Genomic DNA, 25274 nt, shown 5'->3' with positions numbered 1-25274 from the left:
CTGAAATAAATGATAACAATAACATAAAAATCAAGAGTAGGATAAATGGAATCAATGTGTTCTAACATCCTTCCATTATCTGGAGACTGAGACAAAAACTAATTCATGTTAGACTCTGAAACATCAAGAACGCATTTTGTAACTCTAGTCACTAAAAAAATAATATAAGAATGTATAACAACCAAATGGAAGTGAGACTATCCACTCATCATGTGAGTCAGAACTTTTTATACACTTAAAAGCCACACCATCTAAGCACTGAATAAATACTTATTTTAAACATGTACGATATCCAAATAGTGATTGAATGTATCAGTTTAATAAAATAACATGGTGCTTACATTTTAATGAGGGAAGATAATAAACCATAAACTCAAAAACCATCTCAAGGATATTACAGGTTAGAAGGTGATAAATGTTATGGAGAACTGAAAAGGTAGACAAAAGTAAAGGGAATTTAAGTTTCTTGGTGTGGTAGTGGTGATTAATATGCCAGAAGAAAATCCCCTTATGCTTCCAGCAGGGGAAGGGGAAAAGGAACCATTTTCAAAGACACCATAGCACTCCCTTCTTCTTAACAGAAACTAGTTACACAGAGCCTGACCTGGGGTCATCATCAGAACCTAATTGACCTAGAGGAAGGGAATTGGCCAATTCCAGCCCATTCTAACCTTACCTGAGGGAGAAGGAAAATACCTAACTTCAGTTCCCTCTAGCCATCCTGTCCCAATTTATGGGGCAGGAAAAAACTGAGAAACACTTGTGAAGTTCACAGTACAGAGGCATGGCTTCCCTAAAGGACAGACACCTAATCAGGAGACTGTAGAATGCCCACATCTAGTCACCACCTCACTAAAGGCCGATTTACAGCAGTTCCCTTTACCTAGTACATCGCATCTGGCTATCAAGAAAAAATTACAAAGCATACAAAAAGACACACAAAAAAACACAGTTTGAAGAGACAGAGCAAGCATCAGAACCAGATATGGCTGAGATGTAGGAATTATCAGGCCAGGAATTTTAATCAACTATGAATAAAAGATTAGAGATCAAAAACACTGTAACAAGTGAAAAACGCATTGATGGGCTTATTAGCAAACTGGACATAGCTAAGAAAAGAATCAGTGTGCTTGAGGGTATGTCCATAGAAACTTCAAAAACTAAAAAGCAAAGAGAAAAAGAGTAAAAAAACAGACCAGAATGTTTAAGGACTGTGGGACAATTACAAAAAGTTGAACATATGCATAATGGGAATATAAGAGAAAAAAAAAGACAAAGGAACAGAAGAAATATTTGAAACAATAATGACTAAGAATATCTGCAAATTAATCTTAAACACCAAACCACAGATCAATGAAGCTCAGAGAACGCCAAGCAGGATAAATTTCAACAAAAACTATAGGTATACAATTTCCAAACTACAGAAAATCAAAGATAAAGAAAAAAAATCTTGAAAGAAGCCAGAAGCAAAAAACACCTCACCTACAGAGGGATAATGATAAGAATTATATCCAACTTCTCCTCAGAAACCATGCCTTATGAAAGTTGAAGACCTCCCCCCAGGAACCAATATTACAGATCAGAAGACCTGTATGGAGGCCTCAATTGACAGAGAATTTCCCTACTAATATTGGGACTTGGTCACTCTTGCTTTACAAAATGAGATCACTTAAAGAGTGACAGGATAAACAAACAAAAAAATGTGTCTCCAATTTAATTTCTGTCACTGCCTAATGTGAAAAATCAGCTGAGAACTATCTTCACTAATTAAAACAAAAGCAAAAATCTATCTTAACATGTATCATGTTACACGTATAAAGTCTGAAGGAAAAGAATATGATGCTATAAGAGAAAAATACAGAGGGTTTCTAATTAATCAGAGAATTAGGGTGATTCTCTAAGTAGGAGTAGCACTTAAGCAGTATCTGAAAAACAAGTATAGAATTATCCATGTGAACATGGTAGAAAGAGAATCTCCCCAATGAAGAATACATCAAGATATCAGGACAGTAATAACTAAAGTTAGAGAAAGACAGTTGGTTTGAATATATTTGCATATACTTGAAGAAGGAGAATAATTCAGAAAATTTATAATTGATGCTTGCTTCCTGCTCCCCACCATTCCCTTTCAATAGTTTTTCCATCATAAATATTTACAAAACAATTTAAAAGACAGTACATATTCAGGTCTCATACTAAGAAATGACTATCTCAAATGGTGACTTGTGGTTTGAGATGTTATATAATGAAAAAAACAGAATAGAGTCATTTAAAGGCAAAATATGACTGGGAAAAAAAACTTAATTTGTCTAGATAAAAATAGGAAAAATTACATTTCCTTAGTCATACCTAAGCCAAAGTGTTAATAATTCTTAGTAGAATGGTGTTGGAAAACTTCACAAGACTCATAATTAATAATATTAATTGTATATTCATCTTTGATCTAGATATCTTATATTTAGAAATCAATGCTATGAAAGTATAAATATGAGATAAAATGTTGCGACATCATTAGTAGGGGAAATAAAAGGAAACAACCTGAATTTCGATCATTAGGAGAAACACACATTCTTTTCATGAAATGTGCTACAAAAACTATAAAATATAGCTTTATATGGGTATTTTTAAGATATATTAGTATATATTTCAAGTCACTATATTTGCAGTGTCTTTTTTAACTTAATATTTTATTATCATTTCAAAGTTTTTAATAAAGAGAAAACTTACCACTATGTATAAAAATTATAGACTCTAGGAGTTGGAGAAAAATACAGATCCTTGGAGGAAAAAAGTGAGAGACTGAAGCATAGAGTTGTTGAGAATATCTCCATTTAACTTAGTTTTTGACAAAGATTTTATTCACCAAAGTTTAGGAATGTTTCATGAAATCATAGAATGATAGAATGTAGAATCACCTTAACAGAAGGCATTGAGTCCATCCCCCTCAATTTATTTATTTACTGATATATCTATTTATTCATTTGTTTTGACACGTGGCAGTTTTTCAAAAGTGAATTTTAATCACAAAATTAAACATATGTGTTGTAAAACAAGTCTAACAATTTAAATGAGTATGAACCTTTTTGCTACTTATAATGCCATGTAACTGAAGTAACCAATATTAAGTTTGTAGCCTTCCATACTTCTCTTTATGATCACGTACATATGACCATATCACTGTATTTTATACACTAGGTAGGTTTTACCCCCACTTCTTTCCTTTTTTTTTTTTCTAACAAAGTGTGATGGTCAGTTCTACAGATTAAACTTTGACTTGACTTTTTTCATCTATCAATGATTACATCACAGTTTCCTCTAAACCAAAGCATGACTATCTATCTAACTCATTCTTTTTATAATTAGCTAGCTGCACATTTCATAGAGAGAATGAATGTTTCTCCTAATGATACAGATTCAGGTTGTTTCCTTTTATTTCCTCCACAAAAGTTGCTGCATGTTTGTGTCTGGTATTTATATTTCTATGACATAGATTTCCAAATGTAAGATAACTAGGTCAAAGAGTATGTACATTTTAACGGAAATCATCAAAATATAAATTACTGTCTGAAAAAGTACATGCTCACACGTAGCTACAGTAGCTATGTATAAAAGTGCTGTCTGTATCCAAATGGTAACCTTACCTGCCTTGCACATAATCATTTTAATCTTTACCAGTCTGATACATAAAAAAAGAAGCATTGTCTTATTTTGATTTATTTACTTGAGCCATTTGTAAAGTTGAGCAGTTATATATATATGTGTGTGTATATATGTATACATACACTTAATTTTTGGCCATTTGCATTTCTAGTTGTGTCAATCACTCACCAGTTCATTGCTTCATTTCTCTACTGCGTTGCATATGCATGTGTGTGTGTGTGTGTGTGTGTGTGTGTGTGTGTGTGTGTTCCAACACTTCTATTGGGACATTACTCATTGTGAGTCACTTCTCTTGCAAATGTTTTTTTTTCCTTTCCGCTATTCAACATTTAACAAGGTATATAAAATTTTTATTAAAGAACTCTTGATCTTTTCTTAAAATATTTGCTTTTCTGGTCTGCAATAAAATGTTTTCCCCTATATATGAACATATAAAACATCTCTTGGATTTTCTTCTGGCATAAACGATATTTCCACCTTTCCTATATCTGTAAATTCTTTTGTATGTGGCATCATTTCACAAGAAGGAGACTGAATAAAAAACAACATGAACTGAACTTCCAGTATACAAGTGATCTGGTCACTGGCAGAATCAGGAATTAAAGAGAACTTCTAATTCTCGATGCAGTGTTCTTTTACCATACGTTTTTGAATCACATCATTGCATCTGTGATGCAGCAAAATTAAAATGCCTTCTTATCTACCTTTTAGAAATTGGTTTTTCCTTCCAAACTTGCTCCTGAATGCATTTTTCACCTCCGTGTTCCTCACGCTGTAGATGAGGGGGTTGACCATGGGGATGACCATAGTGTAAAATAGAGAAATCACTTTATTGATATCTAATGAGGATGCTGAGCCAGGCCGAACATAGATAAAGGAAAGCGTTCCATACAGGATAGAGACGGCTGCCAGGTGAGAGGAACATGTGGAGAAAGCTTTCTGCCTCCCCTCCGCACTCCGGATTTTCAAGATGGCCACCAGGATGCAAACATACGAGTACGTGATTATTAGGCCACTGAATATGACAATACCTCCAGCCAAGATGAAAAGCACTAACTCATTGATCCAGGTGTCTGCACATGCCAGTGAAAGTAGTGGTGAAATATCACAGAAGAAATGATTGATAATATTTGAACCACAGAAGGGTAAGCCAAAAGTGAGAACTGTATCAGTCATGGTACATACAAGAGCCATGATATAAGGCCCTACCACCAGCTGCACACAGACTCTCTGGGACATAATGAGTGTATACAACAAGGGCTTACGGATGGCCATGTACCGGTCATATGCCATCGAAGCTAGGAGGAAACATTCCATCGCCTCAAAAAGGCCAAAAAAACAGAACTGTGCAGCACATGCCATGAAAGAGATGCCCCTTTTCTCTGCAAAGATATCACACAGCATCTTGGGGGCAATGGAAGAAGAGGAACAAGTGTCTACAAAGGACAAGTGGCTGAGAAAGAAGTACATGGGTGTGTGGAGTCTGGGATCGATCCATATGAGAGTGATCATGCCCAAGTTCCCTCCCAGTGTGACAAGATAGACGAAGAGAAGCATGACAAAGAGGACAATCTGCTGATGGAGATGATCTGTGAGGCCCAAAAACAGAAATTCAGTCACCGTCGTCTGATTTTTGTCTCCCATTGTTCATTTATAACCTGTATAACAAATAAAAAAGCACATTTTATTTTTTAAAACTCAATTGGCACACACAAAATAGTTCTTTAAACTAATTACAAGGTTTTTTTTATATGTGTAGGAGGCAGTTATGAAAATAAAGTTAGAGTGTTTGAACTTATTTTATATACTGGTCTCTGCCATTTATGCACACATACCATGTAAAATAGGGTAATTCATACTTCATTTTTTGTGGGGTGGGGACACTATTCAGTACCCTCTGAACCGAAAAAGGAGTCCAACTACAAAATGTAAAATTTCCTGAGTTCTAAAATGGTATTTGAAATGAGATTTAGTCTGTATTTTATCTTTATTCTATGATAGTATAATAATACTCACCTAGGTATTATAAGAAATTACGAAAATTTCAGATCCTAATAATAGACATTTAGAGTATGATAACCAGAACAGAGATGAAGCCCTTTCAGTTCCTGTCTTGATGAAATGGATAATAACTTGTAGATATTACAAAGACAGCATTTATATATGCATTTACTAATCCATTCCCTTTATAAAGGTTTAGAAAGGAAAATGGCTAAAAAATCTAATGAGTTATTTGTCATGGAGATGATTATACAATAACAAACGGTAATCATTGTTATGTTAATAAAGGACAGCTCTCTAAACAAGAGATTAGGTATATCTACTCTTGACCAACCTGAAGAGAGAAGTGGCACAGAGAAATAAAAATAGAGGATTCGAGATTAAAGTTAAAGGCAATGAAAAAAATTGCACCAATCATTAATTCAAATAAACAATTTCAGATTTAAAAGTTCAAAAAATCAGTGGGTTACTGTCCTGAGGAGCTGGATGGAACACCAAAGACTACTCTTTGGCGTACCTGGGTAGTGAGTTCACATTCACAAAAGTCTAAGTCAACTGAAGTCTTTCCATCATATCTGAAACTTTCTTTTTATCCAAAATGAGAGATACTTACGTCTTCAAAGAAATCTTATGTTTTCCTTTTAACTGCTTCAAGATGAATGGCAAAGCCCAGGGTTTTCTGGTCTTGATCAGAAAGTCAGTCTGGAAGATTGAATTTCCTTGTTGGTTCTGATCTTCTGCAACAGAAATGGCATCCTAAGCACTTGGTAGAGGTGATAAGTTTTCATACAGATGAGCCTGAGACTAAAGAGATGCTCCTTATTCTACACACTGACACGTCCGGCACAAAATGAGAGACACATGCACCTGATAGTTGTAAATGATGTAAAGCCACGTCTCTGAAGAGCTAAAACTTCAAGAGTTTATTCCTCAGGGAAAAAATTAAAGTGATTTCATTGGCATTTGTCCCAGGATTTTCCTCAACCAGAGGATTCCTGAAAAAAATAATGCTTTCTTCCCTTTGAGAATTTACTTGCAGCAACAGACCCACTTTGCCTCCACAGAGAGTGACGTGTTAAATACTGAGCAGCAGCCTGGGTGAAGTGTTGTGCTTTCTGGACGCTGAGCCTGGGTTCAATGCCAGCTGCACAGCTTGTCCATCTAGACAAGTGGGTTTTGTTTGGTTTTGTTTGTCTTCTTTTAGTTTCTTTTTTGTTACCTCTCTGTGCCTCAATATCATCATCTGTAAAATGGGGATAATAATAGTACTTTGCTCACAGAGACATTGGAAGACTTCATGAATTATTACATGCATCATGCTTATGAGGGCATATGCGCCATGAGAAGTGCTCATTAATGTCTCTTATCATTTTTGCGAGCTTACAGTAAAGATGCAGAACCAGAACCTAGAGTAAAGTTGCAGAACCAGAAGTAAGAATTAAAAAACAACTGACAGCTCAAAGTATCATTTGCTTGGTACAAGGCAAAACTTAGCACAGGATTTTAGAAAAAGGCAGGATCATTGTGACCTGAAGTAGTTGGAAATAATTTCATGGAAGGATTTAGTCTGGAAACACATTAAATAGTTTGAGATAATCTGAGGTTAACAGGAAAAACATTCCAGGTTGGAGTAAGGGGATTAAAAAAAGGGAGGCAGGAACACTCAACTAGGTGGAATGACACTTCATACAGAAGAAATGTAGCTTCAGAGGAGATGGTATGACAGGCAGAATAATGGCCCCCAAGATGTCCCTTTTTGAATCCTGGGAACTGTAACTATGTTGCCTTACATGGCAAAAGGAATTTTGCAGATGTGATTAGATTAAGGACCTTGAGATGACATGATCTGCAAGGCCTTTCTGGGCTGTGGTCATGGAGTAGTGTGACTAGGAGGTAATGGTCAGAGATAGGCAACTTTGCTGTGTTGAAGACGGAGGAAGGAGATCATGAGTCAAACAGTGTAGGCACTTCCAGAAGCTAGAAATAGCAATGAAGCAGATATTTTCCTAGAACCTCCAGGAAGCAATGCAATACTGTCAACACCTTGACTTTAGCCCAGTGAAACCTACATAAAACTTTTTGACTTAGAAAACTTTAAAATAAAAAATGTATGTCCCTTAACCACTCAGTCTGTGGTGATTTGTTAGGGCAGCAGAGGGAATCAAATACAGACAGGTTAAATGATGTCAGACAACACTTTCTCTGGAAAGCTTCTCTTGATCCTCTAAAAAAAATGTGATTCCTCTACCCATGCAATAAGGTGTACTTATGTAAAACTAAAACTTAATTTTCTGTCATTTGCTATAAGAATGAAATTGTCTTGATATTTTGGTCTGCTCTTGATAAGTTTGTGAAAGTGTTTTATTTCTATCTTTTAAGTAACTTGCCTAAAGGACAAAGATTCCATATTTTGTCAAAATAATTTTCTGTGCCACATGTTGTCATTATCAGGTCTTTGATTACTTCACATTCCATCTTTACTAGACTTACAAAAACAATCCTAATGGATTATGAGAAATGCAGTTCTCATCGTTTTCTTGTGTGAAAGTAAGATATATTAATATAAATGTTTCAATAATTGAATACTTCTCAGGTTACAGAAGCTACTCGAGTTCAAATGTACAAACTGGTACAATGACTGTCTGCAATCATGCTAATGGCCACCTGGAAGTTAGTTTACAGTTCCAACATACATTCACAACAGTTGACAGTCTTTTGTTGGTTTGCCTTGCAGTTGTGAACTGATTTACCTTTCCTGTCTCTTCCTTTTACTCTCTGGACTGCTGTAATTTAATTTAGGGCATCTCAGAATTTTTTCCTTGTCACAGCAATCATAGGAAATCAAAACACGTCTGAGCTATCCTCAGAGAATAATCACTTCCAAATGTTCCTCCCCACCCCTTAATTCTAAATGCAAATTGAGTTGCCAATCCCTGTTACCTTAAGGTCTTATCTTCCTATTCCCACATTCTCTCCTGGTATTAATTTAATTCATTCAGTAATACTTCCTGTGAATCTGAACAGTAAACAATTCTCAGAACAGAACTAAACTTTGAGCGGTCCTCCACTCAAAGTTTATAAAATCTTTCAGCTCTTGCTCTCTGCAGAACACTCATCTAAAACTGCTCCCCGTATTTTGGCATGCTTAATAAATGCTTAAATAATGACTTTTGGTTTTGGGGTTTTTTTTTTTCTTTTTGTAGTGCAGTATTTGCCTCACAGAGTTGTTGTAAATGCAAAATATGCATGAAAAGCATTCAGCACAGAGCAGACATCATAGCAGATTTTCCATCAATTGTAGTAATACTGCCGCTGTCAATCATTAAAACATCATTCATAACTTGATTTCATGGGATGAGGATAATGAGAGTTTTGAAGTCAGAAAATATAAACACTAAATAACTGGGTAACAACTCAGGACAATCACAATGGAACAGTGAACTTTTTGAGCATAGACAAAACCAAAAAAGAAGCGACATTGTCAGCAGTAAATTGAAATGTGAAACAGCAGATTACTTTGAAGAATTTAAATTATTATTATCATTAATAATGTCACACAGTGTTGCAGATCTCAGGTAATGGTTTCTTTACCGATACCTCCAAAATGTTTGCAGACATTTTTGAGGAGAGCGAATTGTATAAATTTCTTGTTGCATATTTCTTTGTCAAACTGTACCCAAGTTCGAGTTCATACCACATGCCACAAGAGAGCAAACAAGTCGAGAGACAAGATGTTGGGGCAAGGAAAGTAACATTATTTGAAAGTCAGCAAACCAAGAAGATGCTGGACTAATGTGCTAAAGAACCATCATAAGAATGTAAAAACTCAATCTTCTTTTATGTCAAGGTAGGGAGAAAGGAGAGGGGCAAGAGCAGATTGATGGCGTCAGACATCTGGGCACCAGCAGGAGTCCAGTAAAGGTTGTGAAAATTCTTTGTTCTTAGTCTGTTGACTCTAGTTGATGTGAGTCCAGTCACGAGGTTCTTGAAAATCTTTAATAAATCATCATTATTTTTGTACATACTTCTATTATCTTCTGAAAAGGGGCATTTTTTAGTTTGAGGCTATTTCAGTAAAACTGGAGCCACAAGCAGAATTCCTCCAATGGTTAACATATCCATGTGTAAGACTAAGCAGAAGTTAGTAAACATGAAGACCATGGACACGAAGCAGGCTGGAACGAGATGGAGTCGGAGAGGACAAGCATTTCACTCTGTAACAAAATCTCTAGAAATAAATTAGGTTTTTTTCCCTGCAATATAAGCCTCTGAAATTAAGATGGAAATAAAACCACAGCAATTTTTTTTCTCGCTATGACAGGGAACATATAAGAATTTGTAGCCTTGTCCCTTGACTTCAAGTTTTATAGAGTTAAGTAAAGGACTTCCTCATTTTTGAGAAAATGTTGAGATTCAGAAGGTCAATTCATTTTTATAGTGAAACAGTGTGTGACACTCCAACCACTAAAAGGCCAGCCTTGCCTTGGCCATACAGACTCATTGGCACTTGTTCAGGGTCCTGTCCTCTTCCCAGAAGATCAAGCTTAGCATATAAAACATCAGTGGACAAAAGTTCTTTGCATTTGTAAAGGAAGTCGCCTCTCAACTTTATCCCTCACCCAATCCACGGAGATCCAGATTTCTTAAGTGAACTGACTTGTAGTCTTGTAGCCAGTCTTTACAGAACTCTGTACTAGTTCAAGGTTTGAGGAGGTTGGATCTGTTCTACACAAAGTTTTCTCCTGACTTCAAAAGGTAAAGGATGGTTAAAATCCTAAAGCAGGCATTTTCTAAAGGTTATCTTTTTGTAACATGATCATCTATAATTTTTTAGCAATTGTATCCCACAGTGTCATCTTTGGTATGATAAATTTATTGAAGCACATATGTAAGTGGATTATGTTAATTCAGAAATATTGAAGTATTTCAGAGAAAATAATTTGAATTAAATATCATAATTTTATATTTATATGCTGGAACTATATTAAACTAAAAGATTTTTTGCTTGTTTATAATACCTTAGTAAATTTTGTATAGGGTTAGTGATTCCAACAACTTTTGTTAGATTATTTCTTACATAGCCATAATTAATTACCTCCTTTTTTGCAAATGTATGCTATTCCCCTATTGAAAGACAGATTTTTTGCCCATCTTTGAATGAAGGTTGATGTTAGTAATCGCCTTGAGTGATGGATTCGGCAGATTCTTGGGATAATATTTGGGAATCAGATCGCTCACAGGACAAACAGCAACGAGAATCCATCGCTGGTAGATCAGGGTGGTCATAACCATGAGCACGCCCTAGCATTACAATTACTAAGCCCACCTGCAGTGAACTGAGATGGCGTAGAGGTGAGAAACGTGCATTGGATTATGCAGTTATCTCTAAAAGATGTACGATAACAATAGGACTATGAAGTTGGTTGTTTTTAAATGATACCAATAGCCTAAAGAATGAAAATAACAGACTCGGATCAGATAATTTCACACTAAAGATATGATGTGAATATCAAATAAGCAGCACTTAAAAAGATCCTTGTCTCCTACAATTATAGACAAGACTTATGAAAACTCAATTTAAGAACCTGATGATGGAAAACAGAATAATAAAGAAGTCATGTCTGAAATATTCTAGTTCCCCTGAAGTTTCCGAGCCTAGAGAAATGGGTTTCTCCCCCTCGCTGGAAGAAAGCAGCCTCCCCTTGCCTAGAGAACAGAAAGAGGGCTCACCAGAGTCAGATGCTGCCAAAGTAAACAAGTCCTTTTCTAAAGATCTAACTCCACTATCCCTCCTGGCCTCAGAGTTAACAACCTAAGGCCATACTCAGAATGGTGTGTCCCAATGAATAAGAAGAATTGGCCCTATTGTTCACAAAAAGAATTACAGGACTTGGCTGAAAAGCCAGACCAGAAAAGCCTGAGGAGGTATACAGAGCACATGTGCTCAGGGTGGGAAAGATATAAAGCTGGATAAGGAAGAATTCACTGAACGGGAAGAACTCCAGCCACTCACAAATTAGCTTGTAGGAAGATACCAGGAGTTGATCCTCATGAGCTATGGAAATGGGTCCTTGAATCTTTGAAAAGCTAACAGCCTGCAGTTGTGAGGTAGAGATCTCATTACCTCCATGGCACAGTGTTGAAGAAGGAGCCTCGAAGCTCAGAGATGTAGAAATGCTTAAAAATATCTATGATATCAGACTAAAGAAGGCATTGGTGTTCCCTGAGAGGACACTCCTTCCCCAAGAGCAATAAAAAATAAACACTTGTGAGATAGACTTCGACTTGGTGAGCAGCTCAGTGGTATGAGGTGGTGATATGGATCTAGGCTACTTCAGGTCGATAAGGATGATAAGATTCTAGAAAACAAATCTAGGAATTAACACAAGCATCAAAACCATAAAAGATGCAGTGGAGGTGGTCCCGTTACATATTTAATTCAGCAATCTGGCCCCTCAAGAAATCAGATATTCCTAGAGAATGGCTGTAACTGCTTCAAGTTCAACCAAGTAGCAGCCCAATAGCAGCACATACTATACTATACAGGAGACCACGTGTGAGGAGTCCCGTACGTAGTGTATAGTCAATGATTTGAGGAATGTATTCTTTTCTATTCTGATTAGAAAAAAAGAATCAGAAACCATTTATGTTCATGTGAGATGAACAATACTCATTTACAACATTGCTTCAGGGCTATGTTAACTCTCCTGCCCTCTTTAATATAGTCTGCGGATAACTGACTCCTAAGATATCTGGCCCCTATCCCCTACACTGAGTGTAACATCACTATATTGATAACATCATACTAATAGAGCAGGTTATACTAGCAGCTGCTAGAACATTACAGGCCTTGGTAAACACATGTGCTATGAAGATTTACATGGGCTAAGTTATCACAGCTCCAGCAGTTAGGGACATGCTATAACATCCCCATAAAGTAAAATTCATGAAGATCCAGTGTCTGCTGATAGCCCTCTTTGGGATTGGGAGGCAACATATACCACAGCAGGGGTACTCTAGCCCGTGTCCCCAAAGGCACAGAGGCGGCCAGTGTCAGGTGGGATGCAGGGCAAGGAACAGCTCTGTAGTGGGTCTCATTTGCAGTGCAAGCAGTAGTGCCGCTTAGGCCACATGACACAACGGACGCTATGATGCATATTGTAGTGTCAGGAAAAAAAGCAGTATGGAGCTTATGACAAGCTTCAGTGGGAGAATACGCAGGGAGAATAAATCAGGAAATCTATGCAATCTGCAACAAAAAATGTTATGACTTTTGAGAAAGAGTTCCTGGGCTATTTCTGGGCCCAGGAAAACAGGGAACACTTGCACAAGGGGCATAGTGTGTTTGTGAGTATGCATCCAGGCCTGCCACATGAGCTGGATCCTGCCAGATCCTCCAATAAATAATGTCAGATGGGCACAGCAGCCACCCATCATAAGATGAAAATGGTACATCTAAATTGAGCTCCAGTAGGACCAGAGGGCATGATTAAGCAATGATTCAAATGTATATGATAAAATCTCCCCTCTCCCACCTCCAATGCCACTCTCATTGAAGTAATCACAGTCAAAGGATTGTCGTGTATTCTTTATGGTTCTCTTTAGGTTTTTTACACATGCATATGCACATACGTTTTATTCACTGCAGAGCTTTAGCCCTTTTCCTTAATAATCAGTGCTACACATTGATCTTCGACTTGATGTTTTTCACCTAACAGTGACAGCATACAATACTTCTCTCCGGGTTAGTATGTGATTACCTAATTCAGTCTTTTCATCGCTGCACAAGATTTCACATGATGGATATTCAAGCTATTTCTGTTATTTTTCTTTGCCACTTTGCCACTTCAGATAATGCTGAAATAGACATAATCTTATGATTGGCACTTAACATTTCTGTAGTCTCGTTTTCTAAAAGAAGGATTTCTAGGTCAAATGCCATATTAGGTTATCATTTTAAATGAAACTACCAGATTATTTTGGAGAAATGTAGTAGTTCACCCTATCTGCAATTCATCCTATCAGCAGGAAATAAAAGCAGTGCACATAGCCAAACAGGAACTTCACCGTCATTGAAAACTCTCAATATTTCCTCCGCATTGAAAGGCACTGCATTGTAATTTCATTTCATTTCATTTACTTGACAGATCGTGATGTGGAACATTTATTACACGCAATTTGTGACAATTTGCATTTCCATTTCAGTGAATTGTTTATTTGTTTGTCTGTTTATCTATTGTTTTCATCATTAATTGTGAATTATGGACATTTCCTTATATATTAGGGGTATTTTCTAATTGTTTGAAACATATACACAAATATTTTCTCTCGTTTTATTGTTTGGCTCTTAATATTGCTAATGGTGCTTTGATTTTTCTATAATAACTTTTAGTTTTCATGTAGATTAAATAGTATTCACATACCCACAATTGTATATTTACCTACGTTTTCTTCTAGTACATTTGTACATTCATACTCTTTATCCACCTCAGTATTATTTTGAATCTTAATGATGTCACAGAGAACAAGACTATAGCAGAAAAATTCTTAAAAACTATTCCAGCTTTCAAATAACCTGAGAATTGGCAGAGCCAGACTTACACGAAGCTTCTGATTTTTAGTCCAGTGTTCATTTTACTTTACATTCAATACCAGCAGCTACAGTGCACCATAAATAAAATACAACTCTATTCCACATACCTACTGGTCAATTATTTCATTCAAATTTCCTCCAGAATGCATCATTTACTCATCCAGTCATTGGTTCATTTCTCTACTGTGCTGCATGTGCATGTATGTGTGTGTGTGTGTGTGTGTGTGTGTGTGTGTGTGTGTGTTCCAATACTTTTCTATTGGGACATTACTCATTGTGAGTCTCTTCTTTTGCAAATATTCTTTTACTTTCCACTGTACAACTTTTAACAAGGTCTATAAAATCTTTCTTAAAGAACGTTTGATCTTTTCTTAACACAATTGTTTTTCTGGTCTGACTTAAAATATCTTCCCCCATATAAGAACATATAAAACATCTCTTGGATTTTCTTCTGGCATGAATGATATTTACGCCTTTACTATACCTGTAAATTCTTTTGTATGCTGCATCATTTCACAAGGAGGAGACTGAATAAAAAACAACATGAACTGAACTTCCAGTATACAAGTGACCTGGTCACTGGCAGAATCGGGAATTAAAAAGAACTTCTAATTCTCGATGCAGTGTTCTTTCACCATACGTTATTGAATCACATCATTGCGTCCGTGATGCAGCAAAATTAAAATGCCTTCTTATCTACCTTTTAGAAATTGTTTTTTCCTTCCAAACTTGCTCCTGAATGCATTTTTCACCTCCTTGTTCCTCACGCTGTAGATGAGGGGGTTCACCATGGGGATGACCATAGTATAAAATAGAGAAATCACTTTATTGATATGTAACGAAGAACCTGAGTCAGGCAGAACATAAATAAAGAAAAGAGTTCCATATAGGATGGAGACGGCTGCCAGGTGAGAGGAACATGTGGAGAAAGCTTTCTGCCTCCCATCTGCACTCCGGATTTTCAAGATGGCCACCAGGATGCAAACGTAGGAGATTGCGATGATCAGGCCACTGAATATAACAATACCTCCAGCCAAGATGAAAAGCACTAACTCATTGATCCAGGTGTCTGCACATGCCAGTGAAAGCAGTGGTGAAATATCACAGAAGAAATGATTGATAATATTTGAACCACAGAAGGGTAAGCCAAAAGTGAGAACTGTGTGAGTCATGGTGCTTACAAGAGCCATGACATAAGGCCCTACCACCAGCTGCACACAGATCCTCTGGGACATAATGAGTGTATACAACAAGGGCTTACAGATGGCCATGTACCGGTCATACGCCATCGAAGCCAGGAGGAAACATCCCGTTGCCACAAAGAGACCAGAGAACCACAACTGTGCAGCACAACCAATGAAAGAGATGTTTTTTTTCTCTGCAAAGATGTCACACAGCATCTTGGGGGCAATGGAAGAAGAGGAACAAGTGTCTACAAAGGACAAGTGGCTGAGAAAAAAGTACATGGGTGTGTGGAGTCTGGGATCGATCCGTATGAGAGTGATCATGCCCAAGTTCCCTCCCAGTGTGACAAGATAGACGAAGAGAAGCATGACAAAGAGGACAATCTGCTGATGGAGATGATCTGTGAGGCCCAAAAACAGAAATTCAGTCACTGTCGTCTGATTCCTGTCTTCCATTGTTCATTTATAACCTATATAACAAACAAAAAATACATTTTAACTTTTAAAAATCAATTGGCACATACAAAATACTTCTTAAACTAACTACAAGTTTTTTTATGTGTCTGAGGCAGTTATGATAACGGATGGTCGAAAGTATTTTAAGTACTGGTTTCTGCCATTTATGCACAGGTACCATGTTTTGTCATACATGATTTTCTGGGGTATGAGGATGTGATTCAGTAGCTTCTGAAACCGAAAAAGGGGTTCTAAATCTAAGATTTCTAAGAGGTTAGAAATCTAAAACTCCTTTGGGTTCTAAAATTGTATTTGAAATGAGATTTAGTCTGTATTTCATCTTTACTACATGATAGTATAATAATACCCAGCTAGGAATATATTGCCTTTGTTTATTATAAGAAATTATGAAAATTTCAGATCCTAATAATGGACATTTGGGATATGCTAACCAGAACATAGATGAAGCCCTTTCAGTTCCTGTCTTGATTGAAATGGATAATAACATGTAGATATTTTGAAGACAGCATTTACATTTGCAGTTACTAATCCATTTCTTTTATAAAGGTTTAGAGGGGAAAATGTATACAAATATCTGATAGGTTATTTGTCATGGAGAAGATTATACAGTAACAAATCGTAATCATTGTTATGTTTATCAAAAAACGGCACTCTAAACAATAGATTAGACATATTTACTCTTTGACCAACCTGAAGACAGAATGACACTGCAAATTAAAAATAGAGGATTCGAGATTGAAGTTAATGCCAGTGAAAAACTTTCCACCAACCATTAATTCAAATAAAGAGGTTAACATTTACAAGTTCCAAAAATCGATGATTACTGTCCTGAGGAGCTGGATGGAACACCAAAGACCACTCTGGAGTACCTGGGTGGTGAGTTCACATTCACAAAAGTCTAAGTCAACTGAAGTCTTTCCATCATATCTCAAATTTTCTTTTTATCCAAAATGAGAGATACAGCTTCAAGGGAATCCTTTGTTTTCCTTTTAACTGCTTCAAGATGAATGGCAAAGCCCAGAGTTTTCTGGTCTTGATCAGAAAGATTCAATTTCTTTCTTGGTACTGACCTTCTGCAACAGAAATGGCGTCCTGAGCATTTAGTAGAGGTGATAGGTTTCCATACTAATGAGCCTGACACGCTGACACGTCCGGCACAAAATCAGAGACACATGCACCTGATAGTTGTAAATGATGTAAACCCACGTCTCTGAAGAACTAAAACCTCAAGAGTTTATTCCTCAGGGAAAAAATTAAAGTAATTTCATTGGCATTTGTCCCACGATTTTCCTCGACCAGAGGATTCCTGAAAAAATAATGCTTTCTTCCCTTCGAGAATGTCCTTGAAGCAACAGATCCACTTTGCCTCCACAGAGAGTAATGTATTAAACACCGAGCAGCAGCCTGGGTGAAGTGAAGTGGTGTGCTCTCTGGATCCTGAGGCATAGGTTCAAAGCCAGATCTCCAACTTGTTCATCTGGACAAGTGGGTTTTGTTTTGTTCTGTTTTGTTTGTCTTCTTTTTAGTTTCTTTTTTGTTACCTCTCTGTGCCTCAATATCATCATCTGTAAAATGGGGATAATAACAGTACTTTGCTCACAGAGACATTGGAAGACTTGATGAATTATTATATTTATCATGCTTGTGAGGGCACGTGACCCATGAAAAGTGCTCATTAATGTCTCATCATTTTTGTGAAATTACAATAAAGTTGCAGAAGCAGAACTAGGAATTAAAAGAGAAGTGACAGTTCAAAGTATCACTTGCTTGGCTCAAGGCAAAACTTAGCACAGGATTTTAGAAAAAGGCAGGATCATTGTGAGCTGAAGTGGTTGGGAATAATTTTATGGGAGGATTTAGTCTGGAAAGACATTAAATAGTTTGAGATAATCTGAAGTTAACAGGAAAAACATTCCAGGTTGGAGTAAGGGGATAAATAGAGGAAGGGAGGCAGGATCACTCAACTGGGCTGGAATGACACTTCACACAGAAGAAAATGTGACCTCAGAGGAGATGAGATGACAGGCAGAATAATAGTCCCCAAGATGTCTATCTCCAAATCCTGGGAACTGTGACTACGTTGCCTTACATGGCAAAAGGAATTTTGCAGATGTGATTAGCTTAAGGACCTTGAGATGACATGATCTGGTAGGACTTTCTGGGCTGTGGTCATGGAGTAGTGTGACTAGGAGGTAATGGTCAGAGATATGCAACTTTGCTGTGTTGAAGATGGAGGAAGGAGATCATGAGTCAAACAGTGTAGGCGCTTCCAGAATCTAGAGATAGCAATGAAGCAGATATTTTCCTAGAACTTCCAAGAAGCAATGCAATACTGTCAACACCTTGACTTTAGCCCAGTGAAACCTACATAAAACTTTTTGACTTAGAAAACTTTAAAATAAAAAATGTATGTCCCTTAACCACTCAGTCTGTGGTGATTTGTTAGGGCAGCAGTGGGAATCTAATACAGACGGGTTAATGATGTCAGACAACACTTTCTCTGGAAAGCTTCTCTTGATCCCCTAAAAAAAATGTGATTCCCCTACCCATGCAATAAGGTGTACTTGTGTAAAACTAAAACTTAATTTACTCTCATCTGCTATAAGAATGAAATTGTCTTGATATTTTGGTCTGCTCTTGATAAGTTTGTGAAAGTGTTTTATTTCTATCTTTTAAGTAACTTGCCTAAAGGACAAAGATTCCATGTTTTGTCAAAATAATTTTCTGTGCCACATGTTGTCATTATCAGGTCTTTGAATACTTCATATTCCATCTTTACTAGACTTACAAAAACAATCCTAATGGATTATGAGAAATGCAGTTCTCATCGTTTTCTTGTGTGAAAGTAAGATATATTAATATAAATGTTTCAATAATTGAATACTTCTCAGGTTACAGAAGCTACTCGAGTTCAAATGTACAAACTGGTACAATGATTGTCTGCAATCATGCTAATGGCCATCGGGAAGTTAGTTTACAGTTCCAACATACATTCACAACAGTTGACAGTCTTTTGTTGGTTTGCTTTGCAGTTATTAACTGATTTACCTTTCCTGTCTCTTCCTTCCACTCTCTGGGCTGCTGTAATTTAATTTAGGGCATCTTAGAATTTTTTCCTTGTCACAGCAATCATAGGAAATCAAAACACATCTCAGCTATCCCCAGAGAATAATCACTTCCAAATGTTCCTCCCCACCCCTTAATTCTAAATGCAAATTGAGTTGCCAATCTCTGTTACTTTAAGGTCTTATTTTCCTATTCCCACATTCTCTCCTGGTATTAATTCAATTCATTCAGTAATACTTCCTGTGAGTCTGAACAGTGAACAATTCTCAGAACAGAACTAAACTTTGAGCAGTCCTCCTCTCAAAGTTTATAAAACCTTTCAGCTCTTGCTCCTTGCAGAGCACTCATCTAAAACTGCTCCCCATATTTCGGCATGCTTAATAAATGCTTAAATAATGACTTTTGGTTTTTTGTTTTTTTTTTCTTTTTGTAGTGCAGTATTTGCCTCACAGAGTTGTTGTAAATGCAAAATATGCATGAAATGCATTCAGCACAGAGCAGACTTCATAGCAGATCTACCATCAATGATAGTAATACTGCTGCTGTCAATCATTAGAACACCATTCATAACCTGATTTCATGGGATGAGGATAATGAGAGTTTTGAAGTCAGAAAATGTAAACCGTAAATAACTGGGTAACAACTCAGGACAATCACAATGGAACAGTGAACTTTTTGAGCATAGACAAAACAGAACATTAGAGCTCATTGCCAACAGTAAATTCAAATGTGAAACAGCAGATTACTTTGAAATACGGGGAGCAGTTTAAATTATTATTATCATTAGTAATGTCACACAGCGTTGCAGATCTCAGGTAATGGTTTCTTTACTGATAATCACCTCCAAATTGTTTGCAGACATTTTTGAGGAGAGCGAATTGTATAAATTTCTTGTTGCATATTTCTTTGTCAAACTGTACCCAAGTTCGAGTTCATACCACATGCCACAAGAGAGCAAATAAGTCGAGAGACAAGGTATTGGGGCAAGGAAAGCAACATTATTCGAAAGCCAGCAAGCCAAAAAGATGCTGGACTAATGTGCTAAAGAACCATCATAAGAATGTAAAAACTCAATCTTCTTTTATGTCAAGGTAGGGAGAAAGGAGAGGGGCAAGAGCAGATTGATGGCATCAGACATCTGGGCACCAGCAGGAGTCCAGTAAAGGTTGTGAAAATTCTTTGTTCTTAGTCTGTTGACTCTAGTTGATGTGAGTCCAGTCACGAGGTTCTTGAAAATCTTTAATAAACCATCATTATTTTTGTACATACTTCTCTTATCTTCTGAAAAGGGGTATTTTTTAGTTTGAGGCTATTTCAGTAAAACTGGAGCCACAAGCAGAATTCCTCCAATGGTTAACATATCCATGTGTAAGACTAAGCAGAAGTTAGTAAACATGAAGACCATGGACACGAAGCAGGCTGGAACGAGATGGAGTCAGAGAGGATGAGCATTTACTCTGTAACAAAATCTCTAGAAATAAATTAGGTTTTTTCCCTGCAATATAAGCCTCTGAAATTAAGATGGAAATAAAACCACAGCAATTTTTTTTCTCACTATGACAGGGAACATATAAGAATTTGTAGCCTTGTCCCTTGACTTCAAGTTTTATAGAGTTAAGTAAAGAACTTCCTCATTTTTGAGAAAATGCTGAGATTCAGAAGGTCAATTCATTTTTATAGTGAAACAGTGTGTGACACTCCAACCACTAAAAGGCCAGCCTTGCCTTGACGATACAGACTCATTGGCACTTGTTCAGGGTCCTGTCCTCTTCCCAGAAGATCAAGCTTAGATTATAAAACATCAGTGGACAATAGTTCTTTGCATTTGTAAAGGAAGTCGCCTCCCAACTTTATCCCTCACCCAATCCACGGAGATCCAGATTTCTTAAGTGAACTGACTTGTAGTCTTGTAGCCAGTCTTTATAGAACTCTGTACTAGTTCAAGGTTTGAGGAGGTTGGATCTGTTCTACACAAAGTTTTCTCCTGACTTCAAAAGGTAAAGGATGGTTAAAATCCTAAAGCAGGCACTTTCTAAAGGTTATCTTTTTGTAACATGATCATCCATAATTTTTTAGCAATTGTATCCCACAGTGTTATCTTTGGTATGATAAATTTATTGAAGCACATATGTAAGTGGATTATGTTAATTCAGAATCATTGAAGTTTTTCAGAGAAAATAATTTGAATTAAATATCATAATTTTATATTTATATGCTGGAACTATATTAAACAAAAAATTTTTTGCTTGTTTATAAAACTTTAGTAAATTTTATATAGGGTTAGTGATTCCAACAACTTTTGTTAAATTATTTCTTATATAGCCATAATTAATTACCTCCTTTTTTGCAAATGTATGCTATTCCCCCATTGAAAGACTGAGATTTTTTTTGCCCATCTTTGAATGAAGGCTGATGTTAGTAATTGCCTTGAGTGATGGATTCGGCTGATTCTTGGGATAATATTTGGGAATCAGATCACTCATAGGACAAATTGCAACAAGAAATCCATCGCTAGTAGATCAGGGTGGTCATAACCACGTGCACGCCCTAGCATTACAATTACTAAGCCCATCTGCAGTGAACTGAGATGGCGTAGAGGTGAAAAACGTGCATTGGATTATGCAGTTATCTCTAAAAGATGTACGATAACAATAGGACTATGAAGTTGGTTGTTTTTAAATGATACCAATAGGCTAAAGAATGAAAATAACAGACTCAGATCAGATAATTTCCCACTAAAGATATGATGCGAAAGTCAGATAAGCAGTATTTGAAAAGATTCTTATCTCCTACAATTATAGACAAGACTTATGAAAACTCAATTTAAGAACCTGATGATGGAAAACAGAATAATAAAGAAGTTCATGTCTGAAATATTCTAGTTCCCCTGAAATTTCTGAGCCTAGAGAAATGGGTTTCTTCCCCTCGCTGGAAGAAAGCAGCCTCCCCTTGCCTAGAGAACAGAAAGATGGCTCACCAGAGTCAGATGATGCCAAAGTAAATAAGTCCTTTTCTCAAGATCTAACTCCGCTTTCCCTCCTGGCCTTCAGAGTTAACAACCTAAGGCCATACTCAGAATGGTGTGTTCCGATGACTAAGAAGAATTGGCCCTATTGTTCACAAAAAGAATTACAGGACTTGGCTGAAAAGCCAGACCAGAAAAGCCTGAGGAGGTATACAGAGCACATGTGCTCAGGGTGGGAAAGATATAAAGCTGGATAAGGAAGAATTCACTGAACGGGAAGAACTCCAGCCACTCACAAATTAGCTTGTAGGAAGATACCAGGAGTTGATCCTCATGAGCTATGGAAATGGGTCCTTGAATCTTTGAAAAGCTAACAGCCTGCAGTTGTGAGGTAGAGATCTCATTACCTCCATGGCACAGTGTTGAAGAAGGAGCCTCGAAGCTCAGAGATGTAGAAATGCTTAAAAATATCTATGATATCAGACTAAAGAAGGCATTGGTGTTCCCTGAGAGGACACTCCTTCCCCAAGAGCAATAAAAAATAAACACTTGTGAGAGAGACTTCGACTTGGTGAGCAGCTCAGTAGTATGAGATAGTGATATGGATCTAGGCTCCTTCAGGTCAATAAGGATGATAAGATTCCAGAAAACGAATCTAGGAATTAACACAAGCATCAAAACCATAAAAGATGCAGTGGAGGTGGTCCCGTTACATATTTAATTCAGCAATCTGGCCCCTCAAGAAATCAGATATTCCTAGAGAATGGCTGTAACTGCTTCAAGTTCAACCAAGTAGCAGCCCAATAGCAGCACCATGCTATACTATAGAGGAAACCACATGTGAGGAGTCCCGTACATAGTGTATAGTCAATGATTTGAGGAGTGTATTCTTTTCTACTCTGATTAGAAAAAAAGAATTAGAAACCATTTATGTTCATGTGAGATGAACAACTCACTTACAACATTGCTTCAGGGCTATGTTAACTCTCCTGCCCTCTTTAATATAGTCTGCGGATATCTGACTCCTAAGATATCTGACCCCTATCCCCTACACTGAGTGTAACAGCACTGTATTGACAACATCATACTAATAGAGCAGGTTATACTAGCAGCTGCTACAACATTACAGGCCTTGGTTAAACACATGTGCTATGAAGATTTACATGGGCTAAGTTATCACAGCTCCAGCAGTTAGGAGCACGCTATAACATCCCCATAAAGTAGAATTCATGAAGATCCAGTGTCTGCTGATAGCCCTCTTTGGGATTGGGAGGCAACATATACCACAGCAGGGATAGTTCTCTAGCCCGTGTCCCCAAAGGCACAGAGGTGGCCAGTGTCAGGTGGGATGCAGGGCAAGGAACAGTAGTGGGTCTCATTTGCAGTGAAAGCAGTAGTGCCACTCGGGCCACATGACACAATGGACGCTATGATGCATTTTGTAGTGCCAGGAAAAGAAGCAGTATGGAGCTTATGACAAGCTTCAGTGGGAGAAAAACGCAGGGAGAATAAAACAGGAAATCTATGCAATCTGCAACAAAAAATGTTATGACTTTTGAGAAAGAGCTCCTGGGCTGTTTCTGGGCCCAGGAAAACAGGGAATACTTGCACAAGGGGCATAGTGTGTTTGTGAGTATGTATCCAGGCCTGCCACATGAGCTGGATCCTGCCAGATCCTCCAATAAATAATGTCAGATGGGCACAGCAGCCACCCATCATAAGATGAAAATGGTACATCTAAATTGAGCTCCAGTAGGACCAGAGGGCATGATTAAGCAATGATTCAAATGTATATGATAAAATCTCCCCTCTCCCACCTCCAATGCCACTCTCATTGAAGTAATCACAGTCAAGGGATTGTTGTGTATTCTTTATGGTTCTCTTTAGGTTTTTTATACATGCATATGCACATACGTTTTATTCACTGCAGAGCTTTAGCCCTTTTCCTTAATAATCAGTGCTACACATTGATCTTCGACTTGATGTTTTTCACCTAACAGTGACAGCATACAATACTTCTCTCCGGGTTAGTATGTGATTACCTAATTCAGTCTTTTCATCGCCGCACAAGATTTCACATGATGGATATTCAAGTTATTTCTGTTATTTTCCTTTGCCACTTTGCCACTTCAGATAATGCTGCAATAGACATAATCTTATGATTGGCACTTAACATTTCTGTAGTCTCGTTTTCTAAAGGAAGGATTTCTAGGTCAAATGCCATATTAGGTATCATTTTAAATGAAACTACCAGATTATTTTGGAGAAATGTAGTAGTTCACCCTATCTGCAATTCATCCTATCAGCAAGAAATAAAAGCAGTGCACATAGCCAAACAGGAACTTCACCGTCATTGAAAACTCTCAATATTTCCTCCGCATTGAAAGCACTGCATTGTAATTTCATTTCATTTCATTTACTTGACAGATCGTGATGTGGAACATTTATTACACGCAATTTGTGACAATTTGCATTTCCATTTCAGTGAATTGTTTATTTGTTTGTCTGTTTATCTATTGTTTTCATCATTAATTGTGAATTAGGGACATTGCCTTATATATTAGGGGTATTTTCTAATTGTTTGAAACATATACACAAATATTTTCTCTCGTTTTATTATTTGGCTCTTAATATCGCTAATGGTGTTTTGATTTTTCTATAATAACTTTTAGTTTTCATGTAGATTAAATAGTATTCACATACCCACAATTGTATATTTACCTACGTTTTCTTCTAGTACATTTGTACATTCATACTCTTTATCCACCTCAGTATTATTTTGAATCTTAATGATGTCACAGAGAACAAGACTATAGCAGAAAAATTCTTAAAAACTATTCCAGCTTTCAAATAATCTGAGAATTGGCAGAGCCAGACTTACACGAAGCTTCTGATTTTTAGTCCAGTGTTCATTTTACTTTACATTCAATACCAGCAGCTACAGTGCACCATAAATAAAATACAACTCTATTCCACATACCTACTGGTCAATTATTTCATTCAAATTTCCTCCAGAATGCATCTTTTACTCACCCAGTCATTGGTTCATTTCTCTACTGTGCTGCATATGCATGTATATATCTGTGTGTGTGTGTGTGTGTGTGTGTGTGTGTGTGTGTGTTCCAATATTTTCTATTGGGACATTACTCATTGTGAGTCACTTCTTTTGCAAATGTTCTTTTACTTTCCACTGTTCAACTTTTAACAAGGTCTATAAAATCTTTCTTAAAGAACTTTTGATCTTTTCTTAAAACAATTGTTTTTCTGGTCTGACATAAAATATCTTCCCCCATATAAGAACATATAAAACATCTCTTGGATTTTCTTC

The 25274-nt window shown here is 37.0% G+C and overlaps 2 protein-coding genes across 2 annotated transcripts; both read right to left on the bottom strand.

The window, feature by feature from the left end:
• Positions 1-4356: 4356 nt before the first annotated feature.
• LOC120600786 (olfactory receptor 5G3-like) lies at positions 4357-5304 on the bottom strand. Its single transcript, XM_039860314.1, has one exon. It carries the CDS (start codon positions 5302-5304, stop codon positions 4357-4359), a length of 948 nt encoding a protein of 315 aa, XP_039716248.1.
• A 9496-nt stretch (positions 5305-14800) lies between these two features.
• Positions 14801-15894, bottom strand: LOC120600778 (olfactory receptor 5G3-like). The gene has a single exon (XM_039860298.1). The coding sequence runs from the start codon at positions 15892-15894 to the stop codon at positions 14947-14949; it is 948 nt and encodes a 315-aa protein (XP_039716232.1). The 3' UTR covers positions 14801-14946.
• Between the last annotated feature and the right edge of the window lie 9380 nt (positions 15895-25274).

Source organism: Pteropus medius, unplaced genomic scaffold, assembly GCF_902729225.1.
Source record: "Pteropus medius unplaced genomic scaffold, Ma_sr-lr_union100, whole genome shotgun sequence".
In the NCBI taxonomy this organism is placed as follows: domain Eukaryota; kingdom Metazoa; phylum Chordata; class Mammalia; order Chiroptera; family Pteropodidae; genus Pteropus; species Pteropus medius.
Note: the sequence above shows the minus strand (reverse complement) of the source record. Positions and strands in the feature narration are given on the sequence as shown.

Coding starts and splice junctions, on each gene's coding strand:
- LOC120600786 (XM_039860314.1), bottom strand. CDS start 5,304: ATGGGAGACAAAAATCAGACGACGGTGACTGAATTTCTGTTTTTGGGC.
- LOC120600778 (XM_039860298.1), bottom strand. CDS start 15,894: ATGGAAGACAGGAATCAGACGACAGTGACTGAATTTCTGTTTTTGGGC.